Source organism: Colletotrichum fructicola (assembly GCF_000319635.2).
Source record: "Colletotrichum fructicola Nara gc5 chromosome Unknown KSG_Nara_v1_contig02, whole genome shotgun sequence".
Classification (NCBI taxonomy): domain Eukaryota; kingdom Fungi; phylum Ascomycota; class Sordariomycetes; order Glomerellales; family Glomerellaceae; genus Colletotrichum; species Colletotrichum fructicola.
Genome location: NW_027094052.1, coordinates 835,545 through 850,361, shown reverse-complemented (window position 1 = coordinate 850,361; position 14,817 = coordinate 835,545). Strand labels below are relative to the sequence as shown.

Genomic DNA, 14,817 nt, shown 5'->3' with positions numbered 1-14,817 from the left:
GTGATAACAAGTTTATTTCAATTGAAGCCGCTACCCAACTCCATGCTTGGTCACCTTTCATCAACCAATAATTACATTATATTTACTTGCGGCAGAGACGGTCAGTCTGGAGGGTGAGCCAGTCGTTCTGGCGGGCAATGTACCAGTCCTCACTGCCGACAGCAGTAGGGGCGTAGAATACTCCCCAGGGGTCAATCTTCTTCTTGAGCTCAACCAGACGAGCGTAGTTGGATCCGAAGAAGGCCTGGCCAAAGTCAGGCTCCATGACGTCTCCCTCGTTGCCGTAACCACCGCTGCCGGGGGTGATCTTGCGGAGTCTGCCCATCCAGTCCTGGGTGATGCGGACGTTGGCAGTCTTGACCTCCTCGGTGGTGGCGGTGTCGGCCCATCCGCCTCCAATGATGGCGAACATGAGGTTCTCACGCCAGGCGGGGTTGGCGGCGCTCTCGGTGGTCTCGGCGGGGGCGGCGGCGTTCATGTTGTACTGGATCAGCGCAGAGCCCTCCTCGATGATGCCTCTGAGAGTAGAAATGGTCTCGTTCAGGAGAGCGGCATCCTCCCAGTTGGCCTTGGGGATGAGACGAGAGGCAGTGCGGATGGTGGCGCTGCCGACGCTCTCCATGGGGAAGTGGTTCTTCCAGGTGTCGTAGAAGTTGTCGTGCTCAAAGTACTCAGGCTCGACCTTGAAGCCGAGAGTGGCCCACTCCTCGAAAAGGGGAGCGACCATGGCCTTGAAGTCGTCGAGAGCCATGCCGGGCACGAGCCAGGGCCGCATGCTCCAGAGGAAGGCACCGTTGCCGGCGGGGAAGAGGGTGGAGTAGCCGTAGCTGTGGCTGGCGGAGAAGTCGGGGAAGCGGCGCCAGTAGGCCTCCATGGCGGACCAGAAGACGGTGCTGGAGATGTTCTTCTCAGCGGTGTTGAGGCTCCAGGTGAGTCCGGAGAACTGCTTCTTGGGGTACACGCGGACGGTCATGGAGGTGACGACACCCCAGGTAGAACCACCGCCACCACGGACAGCCCAGAAGAGGTCGCTGTTGTTCTTGTCGTCGGCGGTGACGTGGCGGCCATCGGGAGTGACGATGTCGACAGAGAGGATGTGGTCACTGCCAAGACCGGCAACGGGGCTCATGGGGGAGTGGCCACCACCGGCAAGGTAACCACCAGTGACACCAACAGACTATCGCCCAGTTAGCAGTGTTTCGAAAAGGCATGAGGCGTTGATAACTTACGCGGCACTCGCCGCCAACAGCGGTGTAGCCCTCCTTGTTGGCAGCCTCGTACAGCTCAGAGACCTGGATACCAGCACCAAGCTTGAAAGCAGGGCCCTTGTAGCCTCCAGCAGACTCGTAGTTCTTGATGAACTTGAGACCCTTCAGGTTGTGGGTCCAGATGGACAAGGAACCGGCACCGGTGTTCTTGCCAAGGAAGTCGTGGCCAGTGTTGCGGACAACCAGACGGAGGTTGAGGTTGCGAGCGAAGTTGATAGCAAGCTGGATCTGGGCGACATTGGTGGCCTTGACGGAGTAGAGAGGGAAGCCGCCCAGCTCGCAAGTCTGGTTATTGGCGGCGTTCTGAGGCTGGCAGGTGGCGCCCTGGTAGATGGGGGACATGACGGAGGTAGGGTCCTCATCGCTTCAAAGAGTTAGTCAACGGTACTGGTATGATAGTCGCGTGTAGCTACTCACTGAGTATCAGAGTTGGACCAGTTGTCGAGGAGGTACTGGCACTTCTCGGCATCGTAGTGCTCACCCTGGTAGCAGGCAGCACCAAGAGGGACAGTCTTGATGAGAGCACCGCCAGTCAGAAGGTTGAAGACCTTCCAGACGAGCTCGGTGGGGTAGAACAGGTCGCCGGGGAAGGTCTTGCACTTGTTGTTGGGGAGGGCGCGCTTCTCAACGCCCTCAGTGTCAGGGAAGGTAAAGAGCGAAATGTTGCTGAGCTCGAGCTGGGTGAGGTTGGCCAGCACGGCGTCAGTCAACTGGACAGTCTCCTCCGGGATCTCAGCCTCGGGGAACTCCTCGGCGGCGGGGGCAACGGTGACCTCGTTGGCCTCTGTGAGCAGGTTAGTTGAGACTCCGGTGAAGAGGACTGACGGGACATAGGCCCCACTTACCAATGGCTTCTCCGTCGACGACGATGTTCTGGGCGCCGACGAAGCTGGCCAGCGGCATGGCCGCGGCGAGCAGCAGAGCTCTTCCGAGAGAAGGCATCTTGACAAGATGGAGGAAGACTTGTCTTCAAAGGAGTGTAAGATCCGCTGAGCTTGGATGCTGGAGGGATGAAGAGAAGAGGGGAAAAGAGAGTCATTCATGATCGACATGCTCCTCACCCACGGCTATATACACGCAGAAGATCACCGCCGCGTCGGACCATTCCTCAACTTCCCACCCCCACACACGTGGCTATTTGCAAGCTATTGGTCCTGAGCCGCATGATCCCATCCCGAGCAGCCGGGATCCAAGCTCTTGCCACGAGGGAATATGGACTTGGCTACCGAATATGCAGCGTATGTCCGCATGCAAAATGAGACTCCATCGCACAGGAGCGCCGTCAAAACTGCACCACCTGAGATGCAGAAACAGGATGCTCATCCCAGAGAGTTTTTTTTTTCTGCTTCTCGACTGCAGATGGGGGGGCTTCGCCATAGTCTAGCAGGGGTCCCTCCTATACGAAGCCTTGGCAGGACAGGGTTTGGGCGAAATTAATTACCTTGTAGCCCCCAAAATGCCCCCAGCAACCCGCCGTTTGCGTCGACAAACAGCGGCATTCACGGTACTGGCGGCAGTTTGCTGCGGGTGGTTCGCTGAAGAGCCGTGACCGTGCCGCAGGTGTGTGTGCTTTATTTTACGGGGAGCCGACCTTTTTTCAACGTCAGCTTTCGCTAACGAGACATGTCCCTAAGTTATGTCTTTGACAGCTTGTAGAGGATTAATGCTTTTCGCGGCTTTCACTGGAGGCCTTTGCTCACCGCAACATGAGTAAGGCCTAGAATTGCATCCCGCTCTGCTTCGAAAGCATTGGCTGACTTTGAGCCGTCGGGGCCTAATGTCCCGCCGGTCCTGCATCATCTCAGGGGCGCTAGATATTCCCTTGCCACTTGCCAAGCCGCTTGTTTAGATACCCAAGTTCACGACAACTCGGCAACGCAAGGAACCTCTGTGAACCTTGAAAGCCAAGACGGACGATGATCCAGGGTCGTTCTGGAACTGCTTATCGTTCTAGAATGCGGACGCGAAGTCAAAACCCACGGACAATGGCACCAAAAGTCGGAATGAGACCCGATCAGAAACTCGGACGCAAAGGTGAATGTCAATTGGTGAGGGAGTACCTGCATTCCATGAAGTTGAGAGATCTGGAGACTGACTCGTGAATGCGGACGTGCCGGCGGGCGCGCGAATGCTGATCTTTGACGGAGGATCGGAGCGGAGACCCGGGTCATTCCGTTCGATTGCCTTGAGCTGATCGTCATGTCTAACGAGCTCGTCAGAGTCATTAACTTTGCTCTGCGCTAGTGATATAGAGAATCAGCTTTCCAACACCTAACAAACCGTATTGTGCCTTACATGCAATTCAGCTTCCATCTTCAGCCTTTGACAAGCAGGAAGCAGGGCTTTTCATAATCGTTTCTAGATTAAAAAAGAGGTTGTTAAAGCATTCCTCGGTTGACGGCCTCGAATATTTTTACTTGTAGCAACGTCTGCAGTCACAAAACAAGGTTTGCTAAAGAAGCGGATATGGAACCTTTCTCGTTGTAAATTCATACTGGACTCCATAATATCAAATCGTATCAGGTACGAATACGCTCGATGGAGCTGACAATTGAAGCCCCTAGGGTTTGACTTCATCCAATCCAACGATTCACTCTGGCGGCAGATAACACGCCATAGGTAGATTCCATTCACCGCGACAACTAGCAGGAATTCACAGTCCCGCCATGAATATTCCATGAACTTATAAATGCTGCTAATGACTTGGAGCTCGATGAATTTTCACTCTCTCTGAAGGATTCTTCCGAAAGCAACTCCACATGGTAACAAGATACGCTCAAAATGGCTGGTGACAACGATCAACCTGCTCAGGGGCAGCAGTCTCAGCCTCCAGCTACCGCTCAGCCTACAATGCAAGCACAAGGATCGGAACAAGTCCAACAGCAAGATCAGATATAAATGCGTGGCGGTTGCATTGACAAGCAAGGATTCTGCTGTGGTGTTTGGTAAGCTTCTCACAATAACAATGCTCATGAAATGCTTGAACTAACACAAATGCTAGGCCCGCAGATGGTTGTTACTGCAACGTCATGTAGACCTTCACAAGTCCGCCGTAGCTAGCTATGCAGTAGGGAAAAAGGATTTGCAAACCACTCGCTAGCCAATGCTGTGTTTGGGGGCCATCGAGTTTACTTTCGAAATCTCCCTTACGGGCTATTTACTATCCTGATCACAGCGGGCCTTGACATCGGCCGGTCACAGCTACATCCAACGCCAAACATCTTGTCTCCAATACCATGCATGATTATTGAAAACTGATGAACCATACTGGAAAGCCTTTGTTTCCTCGTTTCCTCCAAGAAAATGTCATCACCTCAACCTGAAAATCAACGTTGGTCGCATCCGACGATCACTTGAAGGTGCCTATCAGTGGACCTCGATCTCTCAGCGCACGATGCCACTGCCCATTCAGAAGGTCACCTTGCTCCCAATAGTCTGGCTCGATGCCGATGCCAAGTTTCTCACAGTGAAGGCTGGACCACAGACCGCAGTCCATTCCGTCCCGAATCCAACTTTACCCCCGGTCTGCACAAGCCCTGGGTTCACTCACGTTATCTGTTAGTTCGGCGTCCAGGTCCACGTACCCCTTAGCATCGGTGCATGTAGGTCAGCAGCGAATCTGAAGTCAAGGTCCAAATCTGCATCTTATGCCCGGGCAGTGAATCGAAGCGTCATAAAAGGGCAACTGGATCACTACAACAGCCTGTCATTGAGTACAGTGAACATAGCGACGCAGGCACTTCTCTTCAGTCGCACTTCCGCAACTCTTATCTGGAACCCGAGGCTATCGGGAGCGCAAACCCTCACCTTCCCAGAGTGGTGCGATTTTCTCTTCTCCATCTCAGCTAACTTTTCGGCGGTCCGCCGACGACGACGCAAGGAACAGTGAAGTCGATGGAGATGCCGCAAAGTGGACGCCTCCTTCGGGAAGTGATTGACATTCTAGCAGGGAGCAGGCCCCGAAGCGAAGGAATTAGCCAATTTTGACGGGCCATGACAGCGCTCACCGCAGCCAAGGGACCCCGACGCTAAATTGAAGCGAAAAAGCACGCGGCCCCGCTGGGGGACGACGGAGCTTCTGATACACTCTAGCGCGACGAGATCCTGGATCCTGGGGCGTTTTGACAGGGCTTCTTCAGTGGTCTGTCCGCTCAGTTGTTGGGGGTTTGCGGGCACGGTAAGGTGGGATGTGGGCAGAAGCTCGGTGCGATTGGGGGGTCAGGATTGTGGTTAATCTTAACCTTGTTCAGACGAACTGTCCGGAAAGAGTTCGGCGGCCGGAGCAGGTCATGAAGGGAGAAGACTGAGCTTGTTGCCTGTCGGAGGTTGTGGCCCAGCGGCATGATTTCCCAGGGCAATGGTATGTAGGTCCGAAAAGGCATTTGTGAGGTCTCATGTGCATACGCGACTTGCGCGTCAGTCTGGACGCCGAGAATGAAATGTGCATGGCAAAATAGAAGTTCCCCAATGCTGTTGGCTCGGTAGCGAGTTCGCCGATCTCGCACCCGTGCTCTGTGGGACATTGCCTCGACCACAGGCTGACTTGAGCACTCGCCAATTGCTGCAAGGATGAATTCGCAAACACATGGAATCATACGTATTAAGTTGGTTCAGATTTTCTGCTCAGCTGGATTCTTGGCCCAACGGGCAATCCATGTGGTCTTGGATCTACGACCAAGAAACAAATGACGAGGGACCTCATCTCGTAATACATCCATCACTGGATCTGCTACTAAGCTCACAAGCTCTTCCAGATACCAGATAATATCACACCCCACGAGGGGACACATTTCCTAGTTGTGGCTATGATAAGATGTTCTTGTGTTTCCGAGTTTCAAATCTCGATCATAGGAAAAGAGGTACTTTTTCTTGTGTACTACATGACGTTGTACAAAGGAATTCAATGACCAATGCGCGGATCAGGACATCAACGTCAGTTTTCTCATCACCACCACAAAGTTGTTTTTCTTCATCTGCATATATCCGGTCCAGGCTTCTAAAGACCACGAGAGGTTTGAAATCATAAGAGTAGGCCAAAAACGTATGCCGCGATTGCTCGCAGTTACCCAAAATGGTCAACATCAGGCGGACAGCGTGAGACTCAGGGATGAGGCTTAGCTTATTTCTCAAGTGATAAACAGTCGGGCCTTGAATTTTATTCATCGACTTGGGCCGCCCAAGGCTCTCGCATCGTTTGATCTGTTATGACCGAATCACTACTATTGAGTCAAAGAACAGTGCGTGTGTTCGTGTCTGATTCACCACCACGAATAACAGCACACAATGCCCGATATAAATGGGCTTCTCCGAGAGCTATAATTCCATCAACCCGAAGACGCGAGGAATATCATTCAACACAACTACATATGTCATCATGGAGAGATGGCTACCAAACTACGGGCCCAACCCCCCGGCTCCCGAGCCGGCAAGACCACAGCAACCGGTTAACCAAGAAACCCCCCAAGACATTCCGCAAGACCCGCCACGACCACAGCGGCCTGTAGGTGCAGGTCGTATTCCCGACTATGGTCCGGAATTCGCAGACCCAGATCCAGACCCAGAGCCATGGCCTGAGCCCATCCCTGAGTATGACGACCGTGACATAGAAGAGCTTCCACCAGCACCGGTAAACAACAACGACGGGGCAGCCGAGGAGGAACTCCCCGAAAACCACTGGTCCAGACAAATCGCTCCAGCGGCCATCACGCATGTCACATTCGGCGTGTCGGTACCTCCTTCTGACGATGATGTTGCAGAATTGCTGGACGAAGGGTACGAGAACATCCCATATAACTATTTCAAACGGACACCGCACATCGTATTCAATGTCAGGTACGGAAACTGCATTTTCGAGCTCTTCGTGTCCTGCTGGACATGGGAAGGACGGGAATGTGGCAGGACGCAGAGCATCCTCTACCCTTTACAAGAGCTCTTCGTTGAGCACAACGATGCCGTCGTGGTGAATGAGGACTTCCGGCAACGTATGAATGATTTGAGAGAGAGGGTGTTGGCTTTCTGTCAGCGCTTCCTCAGCCCTGGGGTTGCTATGTTACCGAGACAGACGGGGCAGATGCAGCTTGTCGACGTATTCGGAGAGTTCTTCGTCAGCGAGTCGGATGTTCGAGGAGTGGGGTTTTGGGTTGATCAGCGGCGATTCGAGCCGCATGTGGAGTTGAGGTTCACCGATGATGGTATGAATGTGAGATATTTGAGACATCAAGGACAGGAGAATACGAGAGGCGGAGAGGATGTCCAAAGGAGAGATCGAGGTCAAGAAGACATGGGCGACAGAGATGAGAATCAAAGAAGAGATCAAAACCGGGGAAACCCGGGGGACAGAGAACAATGACCAGAGGAGAGATCAAGGCGAGCATTGGGCTGGATACGGGCCTGGTCGGCCGTTGTATGATTTCAACGGCTATGGCCATTTTCAACTTTGACAGAAGACATTCGGCAGACAGAGCGCCCATAAAATGGATAAAACTGATTGATAAAATAGCATCTGTGATATCAATGGGTATTGGTGGTCATGAGCCCAAAGAGGGTTCCCGGTCGTACTAGCCAGAGACGTCAGTCGGCCGGGCCACGAATCTTGAATATATCAAGAATATGAGCACATTCAAACCAAAAACACCGTTCACATGAATTAAATTCATTAGCCGCAACGCCAAAGTCGCTAAGTATGCTATGCTCGACCGCATTACCCATCCAAAGTTTATCACATAAAGCCCCAATCAACACCGTGCCTCATTCATCACCCCGATACCAATGCTCCTATCCCCGCTGTTCTCATCTAAAAGACCTCGGAGTCGACCTCGTCCACAATCTGAACCTTGATGCTGCCGTTCCTGTAGTCGGATGCCAGCGTGAGTGCATCGACGGCCTGCTCGAGAGGGAAGGTGTGCGAGATGAGGCTCTTGAGGTCGAGAATGCCGCTGCTCAGGCACGCGATACCGGCGGGCCACGTGTCGCGGTATCGGTTGATGAACTCGAGCTTGATCTGCAAGGCAAACATCGTCAGTATATCCCACCATTGACCCAGAAACCAGAACAAATAGAACCCACCTCGGCCAGAGAAAGATGCATAAACGGCAAGTTGTTCATAATCTCCCTTCCCACGCCGATGACCATGACCATACCGCCGCGACGCGCCGTGAACGCCGCCGTGCAGATGCTGCTCTCGACACCAGTGCACTCAAGCACCGTCCGCGGGGCGCTGTACTCGTCATCCCCAAACAGCGCGCGGATCGCCTTGCCGTTGCCCTCGTTGCCGAGCGCCGGGTCGACGCGGTACGTGATGACGCTGGGCACGAGCGTCTTGGCGAAGGCGAGGCGCGACGGCTCGATGTCGGTGATGACGAGCGGGTGCGCGCCCGAGGCGCGCGCGGCGGCGAGGGTGATGAGGCCGATGGGCCCCGCGCCGCAGACAACGGCGCCGACGCCAAGGGAGAGGCCGGCGGTGCGGATGCCGTGCATCGCGACGCTGAGGGGCTCGAGGAGGGCGCCTTCGGCGTAGGAGATGTTGTCGGGCAGCCTGTGTTTGTGAGTTAGCGCCGCATATTCTCCGCGATGCTGTCATGAACTCGTGGAACGTGGACACTTACTTGTGAAGCCACTTGGCGGGATGGCACTTGTAGCGCTGGATGGTGCCGTGGTAAGGGTACACGCCGGCGAACTGGACGTCTTCGCAGAGGTTGTAACGGCCCTCTGTGCAGAGGAAGCACTCGCCGCAGGGCACGCCGGGCTCAATGGCGACGCGGTCGCCGGGCTTGAGGTTCTTGACGCCCTCGCCGCAGCGGATGACCACGCCGGCGGCCTCGTGGCCAATGATGCAGTCGCCTTCAAAGACGAGAGTGCCGATCTTGCCCGTCTTCCAGAAGTGGATGTCGGATCTGGAAACGAGGGACTGTCAGCGCATTGTCTTCTCATGACAGGAGCTTCCGAGATTTCTCGCGGAGCAAACTCACCCGCAAACACCAGTCGCCTTAACGTGAACCAGGACCTCGCCCTTCTTGGGCGCCAGGACGGGGGCTTCCTCTGCCTTGAGGCGGTGGTCGGCCGTGACCACCAATGAGGGGTTCGGCAGCGGCGCCTTCAGAGTCTCGACGGGGGCGGCGTTCTTCTCCATCTCCGTGACGACGACGATGCCGTTCTTGGTGGGCGCGACGCCGTTGACGGGCGCCTCGGATATCGTTGTGCACATCTTCGGACGTGTGGTATGTGGCAGGAAGACCGGGCGAAGGAGGGACGACAAATCGCAAGTTTAAACAAACACAAACGGTGATCCTTTCGTCCAAAGCTACGTTCCGTGTCGCGACAGAGGGAAGAGAAGAAGGTGGTAGACTTTGAAACGGAAAAACACAAGCTGTTAAGGAAGAGCTTTCTCCCAACCGGATAATCTCCTTCGTTTCTATTCGTCGAGGATCTAATGGAAAAAGGAGAAGAAAGCTCAACAGTCCTTTCTAGCTCGCGTCCCGTCCCGCTTCACACCAAACAAAATAATTTCTCGTCGTGTGATCTATGTTCCGGTCGGTAATATTGTCGACAATCGGACGGGACGGTTCCAATTGGGGTTTGCCAGAAGGAAGAGTGGGGAACTGACCGACGCGGGGCGACTAACACTTCCTCTTCGTCTGTTGGTGATGCTTGGGACTTCCCGATGCGGAAATTTTAAGCACCTCACCGGCAGTTCTGGACTTGCTTAGACTCCGGGAAAATGCCGGCTGTTTAAAGCTGATTGCCAGGTTCGTGTTGGGGGCACCGGGTTCCGTCCCCCGGCGACCGATGCCCCGCCCCCTCCATCGGCCGAGTTCCGAGAGACATGAGAGGACAGATAGCTTGGGTGGGCGCATTATCTGCATGCATTGCGAACGAAGTCTTTGAGAGCTCTAGCTTGAGCTCGTGTGAAGCTATGATGATGCCGGGGAAGCGTGCCTCATGCCTTTCGTACCCGTCGCTTGGCTTCAAGTCAATCAACAGGGAGAATTTCAATTGAGAAAGAAGATTTTTGTATGCGGGTAACTTTTGATTCATTCATCAAGGCCTTTGTTGGCCATTTCTATGGTAACCACTGATCCCAAAGATCATTATCCAAGACGCATCCTCCCACCCATTTTCCAGTCATTCACATCATTAAGAAACATCCCTTAGGCAAAGATGCGCAGAGGCTTCTGGGGCAGGTAGAAGCCAGGGTCGTTGAAGCGCAGGCCAAGGTCAAGGTCGGAGATGGCCTCGAGCTCCGCGGGGGTCAGATCGAAGCCGTTGACCTCGAGGTTCTGCTGCAGGCGGTTCTGGCTGTTGCTCTTGGGGATGACGGCGATGCCGCGCTGGGTGGCCCATCTCAGGAGAACCTGCGCAGGGGTGGCGTTGTGCGCGGCGGCGGCCTTGGTGACGGCGTCGACCTCGAAGAGGCCCTTTGCGCCGATGGCGCGCTTGTTGGAGATCTCGAGGAAGGACTGGGGGCCGAAGGAGGAGTAGGCGGTGACGGCGATGTTGTTCTCCTGGGCCATGGAGATGAGGTCGGGCTGGACGAGGTAAGGGTGGTGCTCGATCTGGAGGGAGGAGATGGGGTGGCGGGCGTAGGACTGGACGTCGTAGAGGGACTGGGCCTGGAAGTTGGAGACGCCGATGGACTTGGCGATGCCCTGGTCGACGAGGGACTCGAGGACCTCCCAGGTCTCGCGGATGGGCACGTTGTCGGTCTCGACGATGGTCTGGGCCTCGTCTTGCCACCAGGCCTGGGTTGCGTTATTAGACTTCTGTCCTCTCGCTTGCATTATTTGAGAATAATGAGGAACTTACGGGGTAGGGGATCTTGGAGGGCTCAATGTACTTCAGAGCGACGGGGAAGTGAATGAGGTAGAGGTCGATGTATCCCAGACCGAGTGTCTCGTTCTGCTTCTTGGCCATCCCGAGAGCGTGCTCCTTGCGGTGGTAGTTGTTCCACAGCTTGGTGGTGATGAAGATGTCCTCACGCTTGACGAGGCCGTCGGCGATGGCGCGGCGGACACCCTCGCCGGTCTCCTTCTCATTCTGATAGTCGTAGGCGCCGTCAAAGAGGCGGTAGCCGGTCTTGATGGCCTGTATGTCGTCAAAGTCAGATAGTCGCCTCGATAAGAGCTCACAGGACAATAGGTCAACTCACGTTGTAGACAGTGTCGGCGCAGGTCTCGCGGGGAACCTTCCACAGGCCAAAACCGACGAGAGGCATCTCGCGGCCGGAAGCGAGGGTGATGGTGTCCTTGCCCATTGTGACTGGAATTTGTGAATGAATTGGGGTATTGATGCTGAAGGAGACAACTGTGAGAAGAGCGAGAGATGTGAAGCAAGAGAAAGGCAAAGCACTCGTGGTCATCAATATTTTCGGCCTGACCCCGATTGTAAATATTTCAGCATCTTTTCAAATGACCCCGCCTCAGGGCACCATCCGTCGCGTCGCAGCCCGAATCTCATTTCACTTGCATCGTCATGGAGGGGCATCTCTGGCGGTGCTTAGGATTTCCGTTTACGGTAATGCTAACCGTTCCTTAGCAAAAACGGGCAAGCATCCCCGCGCTTAGTGGCCCCCCTGTTTGACTCGTGTTCGACCGGGTTCCACGAGGGGAATTGAAAAGACCAGACCGCTCACATGAGATGGGGAAATGGGGTCAATTATCCACGGCGAAATGCTGCATATGTGCTTTTGAAAAGACGTGGCTTGCCATGAAGCGTCGGATGACGACCGGCTGGAACGATGCTGCAACTGTTATTCAATGGTCTTTACCCCAACTGAGTGAAAACCAGCTCATTTCTAAAGAGACAAGAAAAGAGCCGCCTATTCAACAGCTCCATCGGCCATTCCTCGCCAACTCCCTGTCAACGCTTGTCTCGAACCGTGATCGCGTGGCACTCCCAACCCCAAGTTTCCAAGTTCTCATCCCCACCACACCACACACCACCATCAACGCCTCGTCGAGCCATCTTCCCTGCACCCGTCGCCTCTCAATACCCCGTACACACATCCGCTTCCTCCATCCGCGTCTCTCCGCGTTCCTCCACTATTTGTTGGGGACGTCGTCTGCCTTCCCAATCCGACAAAATTATCCCTTCCCACAATGGCACACACACACGCACACACACTCAGCGCACAGCACGGTCGTCGCAGGCTGAGTGAGAGATAGTGAGAGACCGAGAGGGATACCGAGAATAATGGCGGACGACACGGAATCAGCATCAGCAACCGCCGCGGCTGGGGGAGCTGGCGGCAGTCAACAGACGAACCCGTCCAAAACCAGACACAAGAGGACGAGGACCGGGTGTCTAAAGTGTCGGATCCGACGGCGTAAATGTGAGTCTATCTTATCTCGTTTTGCATCTTAGGAATTGTGTTTGAGTTTCGCTGTACTGTTGCTGGAGTCATCATCCCCACAACTCGTGGTGTTTCTTCGCCGGCCCCGGTTACACTCGGTGAAGCATATACAATCATGTTATCGTCCTGACCGATAACTCATCTTTTCCCATGCAGGCGACGAAGGCAAACCACGCTGCCAGCGCTGCATCGATGGCAACTTTGAGTGCCAATACGGCCCTCGACTGACCTTCTTGAACAAGAATGCGTTGACAGTCTCACCGTCGCCGAGGACGGCGACTGAGGCGACGACGCCAAAGTACTCGAGGCTCCAGGTACGTGTACGATGATGAGAATCAGCTGATCCTGTTCTTCATCACGACTCACCAACAACATCACAGTTCGTGAGTCCCGGGGCAGCGAAACAGGGCGCAAAAGACGGCTCTGCCTCTCCTCCACCTCAAAAACCTCACAATGCACCCGCGACGAATAATGCGCCGCCGCCGCCACATCCTCCCCCAGCGCAAACGCCTACCATCGTGACCTTCCAAGCAAATCCTCAACCCTTAGAGCCTCCGACCCCGAAACCGCATCCAATCGAGCCGAACATCTCGCAGAACCACCATCCGCCTCCCCCGCCGCCGCCGACACAATGGCGCGCGCAGAGCATAGGCCACGAGAGCCTATCTTCGCCGGTACGAAATCTCGACATCACAGGCAAGCTGAACGGGACCTCGCCCAACAACGACGCCGCCTACGAGACGGCCCTCAATGTGCTGCTGTCCCTGGGCAGCGAGGGCACGACGACGACCGGCCTGGTCCAGTCCCCCGACCAGGGCTCCGCGTCTTTTGGGATCGGCGCGGACGGCATCGGCGTGAGTCCGAGAGATTTGATGTCTGTCTCGCCGGGTTCAGTTAGGGAACGGAGGGGGTCGAATGTGGTGGTCCCCGCTGCGAAGACCATCTCGCAAGACCGACTGCTTCAGTTATTGCGCCACTTTAGGTACCAGGTCGCGCCTTGGGTAAGTTGAGCCGAGCTTCGAATCATGATGACTGTATGGATTTACTAAGACACTCTTTTAGCTTGACCTCTGCGACATGAGCCAGACCTTCGGACTCTACGTCCCCCGCCTAGCCATCGAGTCCGAGGGAGTCCTCCACGCCCTCCTTGCCGTCGCCGCAACGACAGACTCACGCGCGATGGCGAACGACGCCGAGTACCTGAAGACGCTTGCCGAGGCAGCGCCGTGGAATCAGAACAGTTTGAATAATATTAATGACGGCGACCTGGCACATTTGACATTGTCGACAGCCTGCCGGTTCATCACCGATATCCCCAACGGGTGGCACGAGTTACCCATCGTTATCAACGACAACTTTTGGGCCGTGGCCTTGGCGGAAGCAAGCCAGAAGACAATCGCTATTCTTTCTGTCTTGATCAGACTAGGTACAGCTCATGTTCGACATATCCTCGGTTCCTTCATGCTGACCTCTCCTGGCAGAGCTCGCAGCCGCCCTCGTGACAGGCTCCCCCATCTCCGTCCCCGAACAGCTAAACTACAACCCCATATCGCAGCAGTGGAACAACTCCTCCGCCGTCGCAGAGACCATCTTCCAGTACACCATCGAACCCCTCCTCCTCTGCGCCAAGGTCGTCAACTTCTGCAGCGGCAGCTTCCCGCCGCAGACCACCACCCCCAATGCCAACGGCGCTACCCCTCTAACCCCGGTCCACCGCTGGACGATGCTCAGCGACGCGCTGGGCCTCTGGTATACCAACCGCGCGCAGGAGTTCCGGCCGATGGTCGAGATCGACGGCGGCGACGAGACCCTCTTCCCCATCATCCTCTTCACCAACGGCGCCGCCGTCTTCGCGAACCAGCTGTACCACACCGCGATGCTGCTGCTCCTGCAGAACAAGCCGCGCACGCTGCAGGCGGCCGCGGGGACGAAGAAGTCGGGCGGCAGCTCGTCGTCGGCGACGTCCCCGCTGTGGCACGCGCAGAGGGTGTGCGGCATCGCGCTGAACAACGACCGCCGCGACAGCTGGGACCTGTGTCTTGTGGCGTCGCTGTACCTCGCGGCGCAGCGGATGACGTACGAGCCGCAGCAGCGGGCAATTCTGGAGTGTTTCGAGCGCGTGAAGGCGCTGGCTGGGTGGAATGTGGACGGGTTTGCGGCCAGGGTGAGGGAGGATTGGGGGTTGGTGTAAACGATACCAGT

At 55.4% G+C, this 14,817-nt stretch overlaps 5 protein-coding genes across 5 annotated transcripts; 2 read left to right on the top strand and 3 right to left on the bottom strand.

The window, feature by feature from the left end:
- Window positions 1-82: 82 nt before the first annotated feature.
- Window positions 83-2,210, bottom strand: patO (FAD-linked oxidoreductase patO; the record flags this gene model as incomplete). The annotated part of the gene is made up of 4 exons (XM_032031852.1): window positions 83-1,177; window positions 1,230-1,632; window positions 1,686-2,052; window positions 2,114-2,210. 4 exons carry the CDS (start codon window positions 2,208-2,210, stop codon window positions 83-85), a joined length of 1,962 nt encoding a protein of 653 aa, XP_031888950.1.
- A 4,432-nt stretch (window positions 2,211-6,642) lies between these two features.
- Window positions 6,643-7,617, top strand: CGGC5_v002939 (uncharacterized protein; the record flags this gene model as incomplete). Its single annotated transcript, XM_032031851.1, has 1 exon — window positions 6,643-7,617. One exon carries the CDS (start codon window positions 6,643-6,645, stop codon window positions 7,615-7,617), a length of 975 nt encoding a protein of 324 aa, XP_031888951.1.
- A 444-nt stretch (window positions 7,618-8,061) lies between these two features.
- Window positions 8,062-9,471, bottom strand: ladA (L-arabinitol 4-dehydrogenase; the record flags this gene model as incomplete). Its single annotated transcript, XM_032031850.1, has 4 exons — window positions 8,062-8,268; window positions 8,334-8,802; window positions 8,873-9,160; window positions 9,236-9,471. 4 exons carry the CDS (start codon window positions 9,469-9,471, stop codon window positions 8,062-8,064), a joined length of 1,200 nt encoding a protein of 399 aa, XP_031888948.1.
- A 943-nt stretch (window positions 9,472-10,414) lies between these two features.
- xyl1 (putative NAD(P)H-dependent D-xylose reductase xyl1) lies at window positions 10,415-11,517 on the bottom strand (the record flags this gene model as incomplete). The annotated part of the gene is made up of 3 exons (XM_032031849.1): window positions 10,415-11,005; window positions 11,070-11,348; window positions 11,413-11,517. 3 exons carry the CDS (start codon window positions 11,515-11,517, stop codon window positions 10,415-10,417), a joined length of 975 nt encoding a protein of 324 aa, XP_031888949.1.
- A 938-nt stretch (window positions 11,518-12,455) lies between these two features.
- CGGC5_v002936 (Sterol regulatory element-binding protein ECM22) lies at window positions 12,456-14,806 on the top strand (the record flags this gene model as incomplete). Its single annotated transcript, XM_032031848.1, has 5 exons — window positions 12,456-12,594; window positions 12,772-12,929; window positions 12,996-13,616; window positions 13,678-14,041; window positions 14,097-14,806. 5 exons carry the CDS (start codon window positions 12,456-12,458, stop codon window positions 14,804-14,806), a joined length of 1,992 nt encoding a protein of 663 aa, XP_031888946.1.
- Window positions 14,807-14,817: the final 11 nt, after the last annotated feature.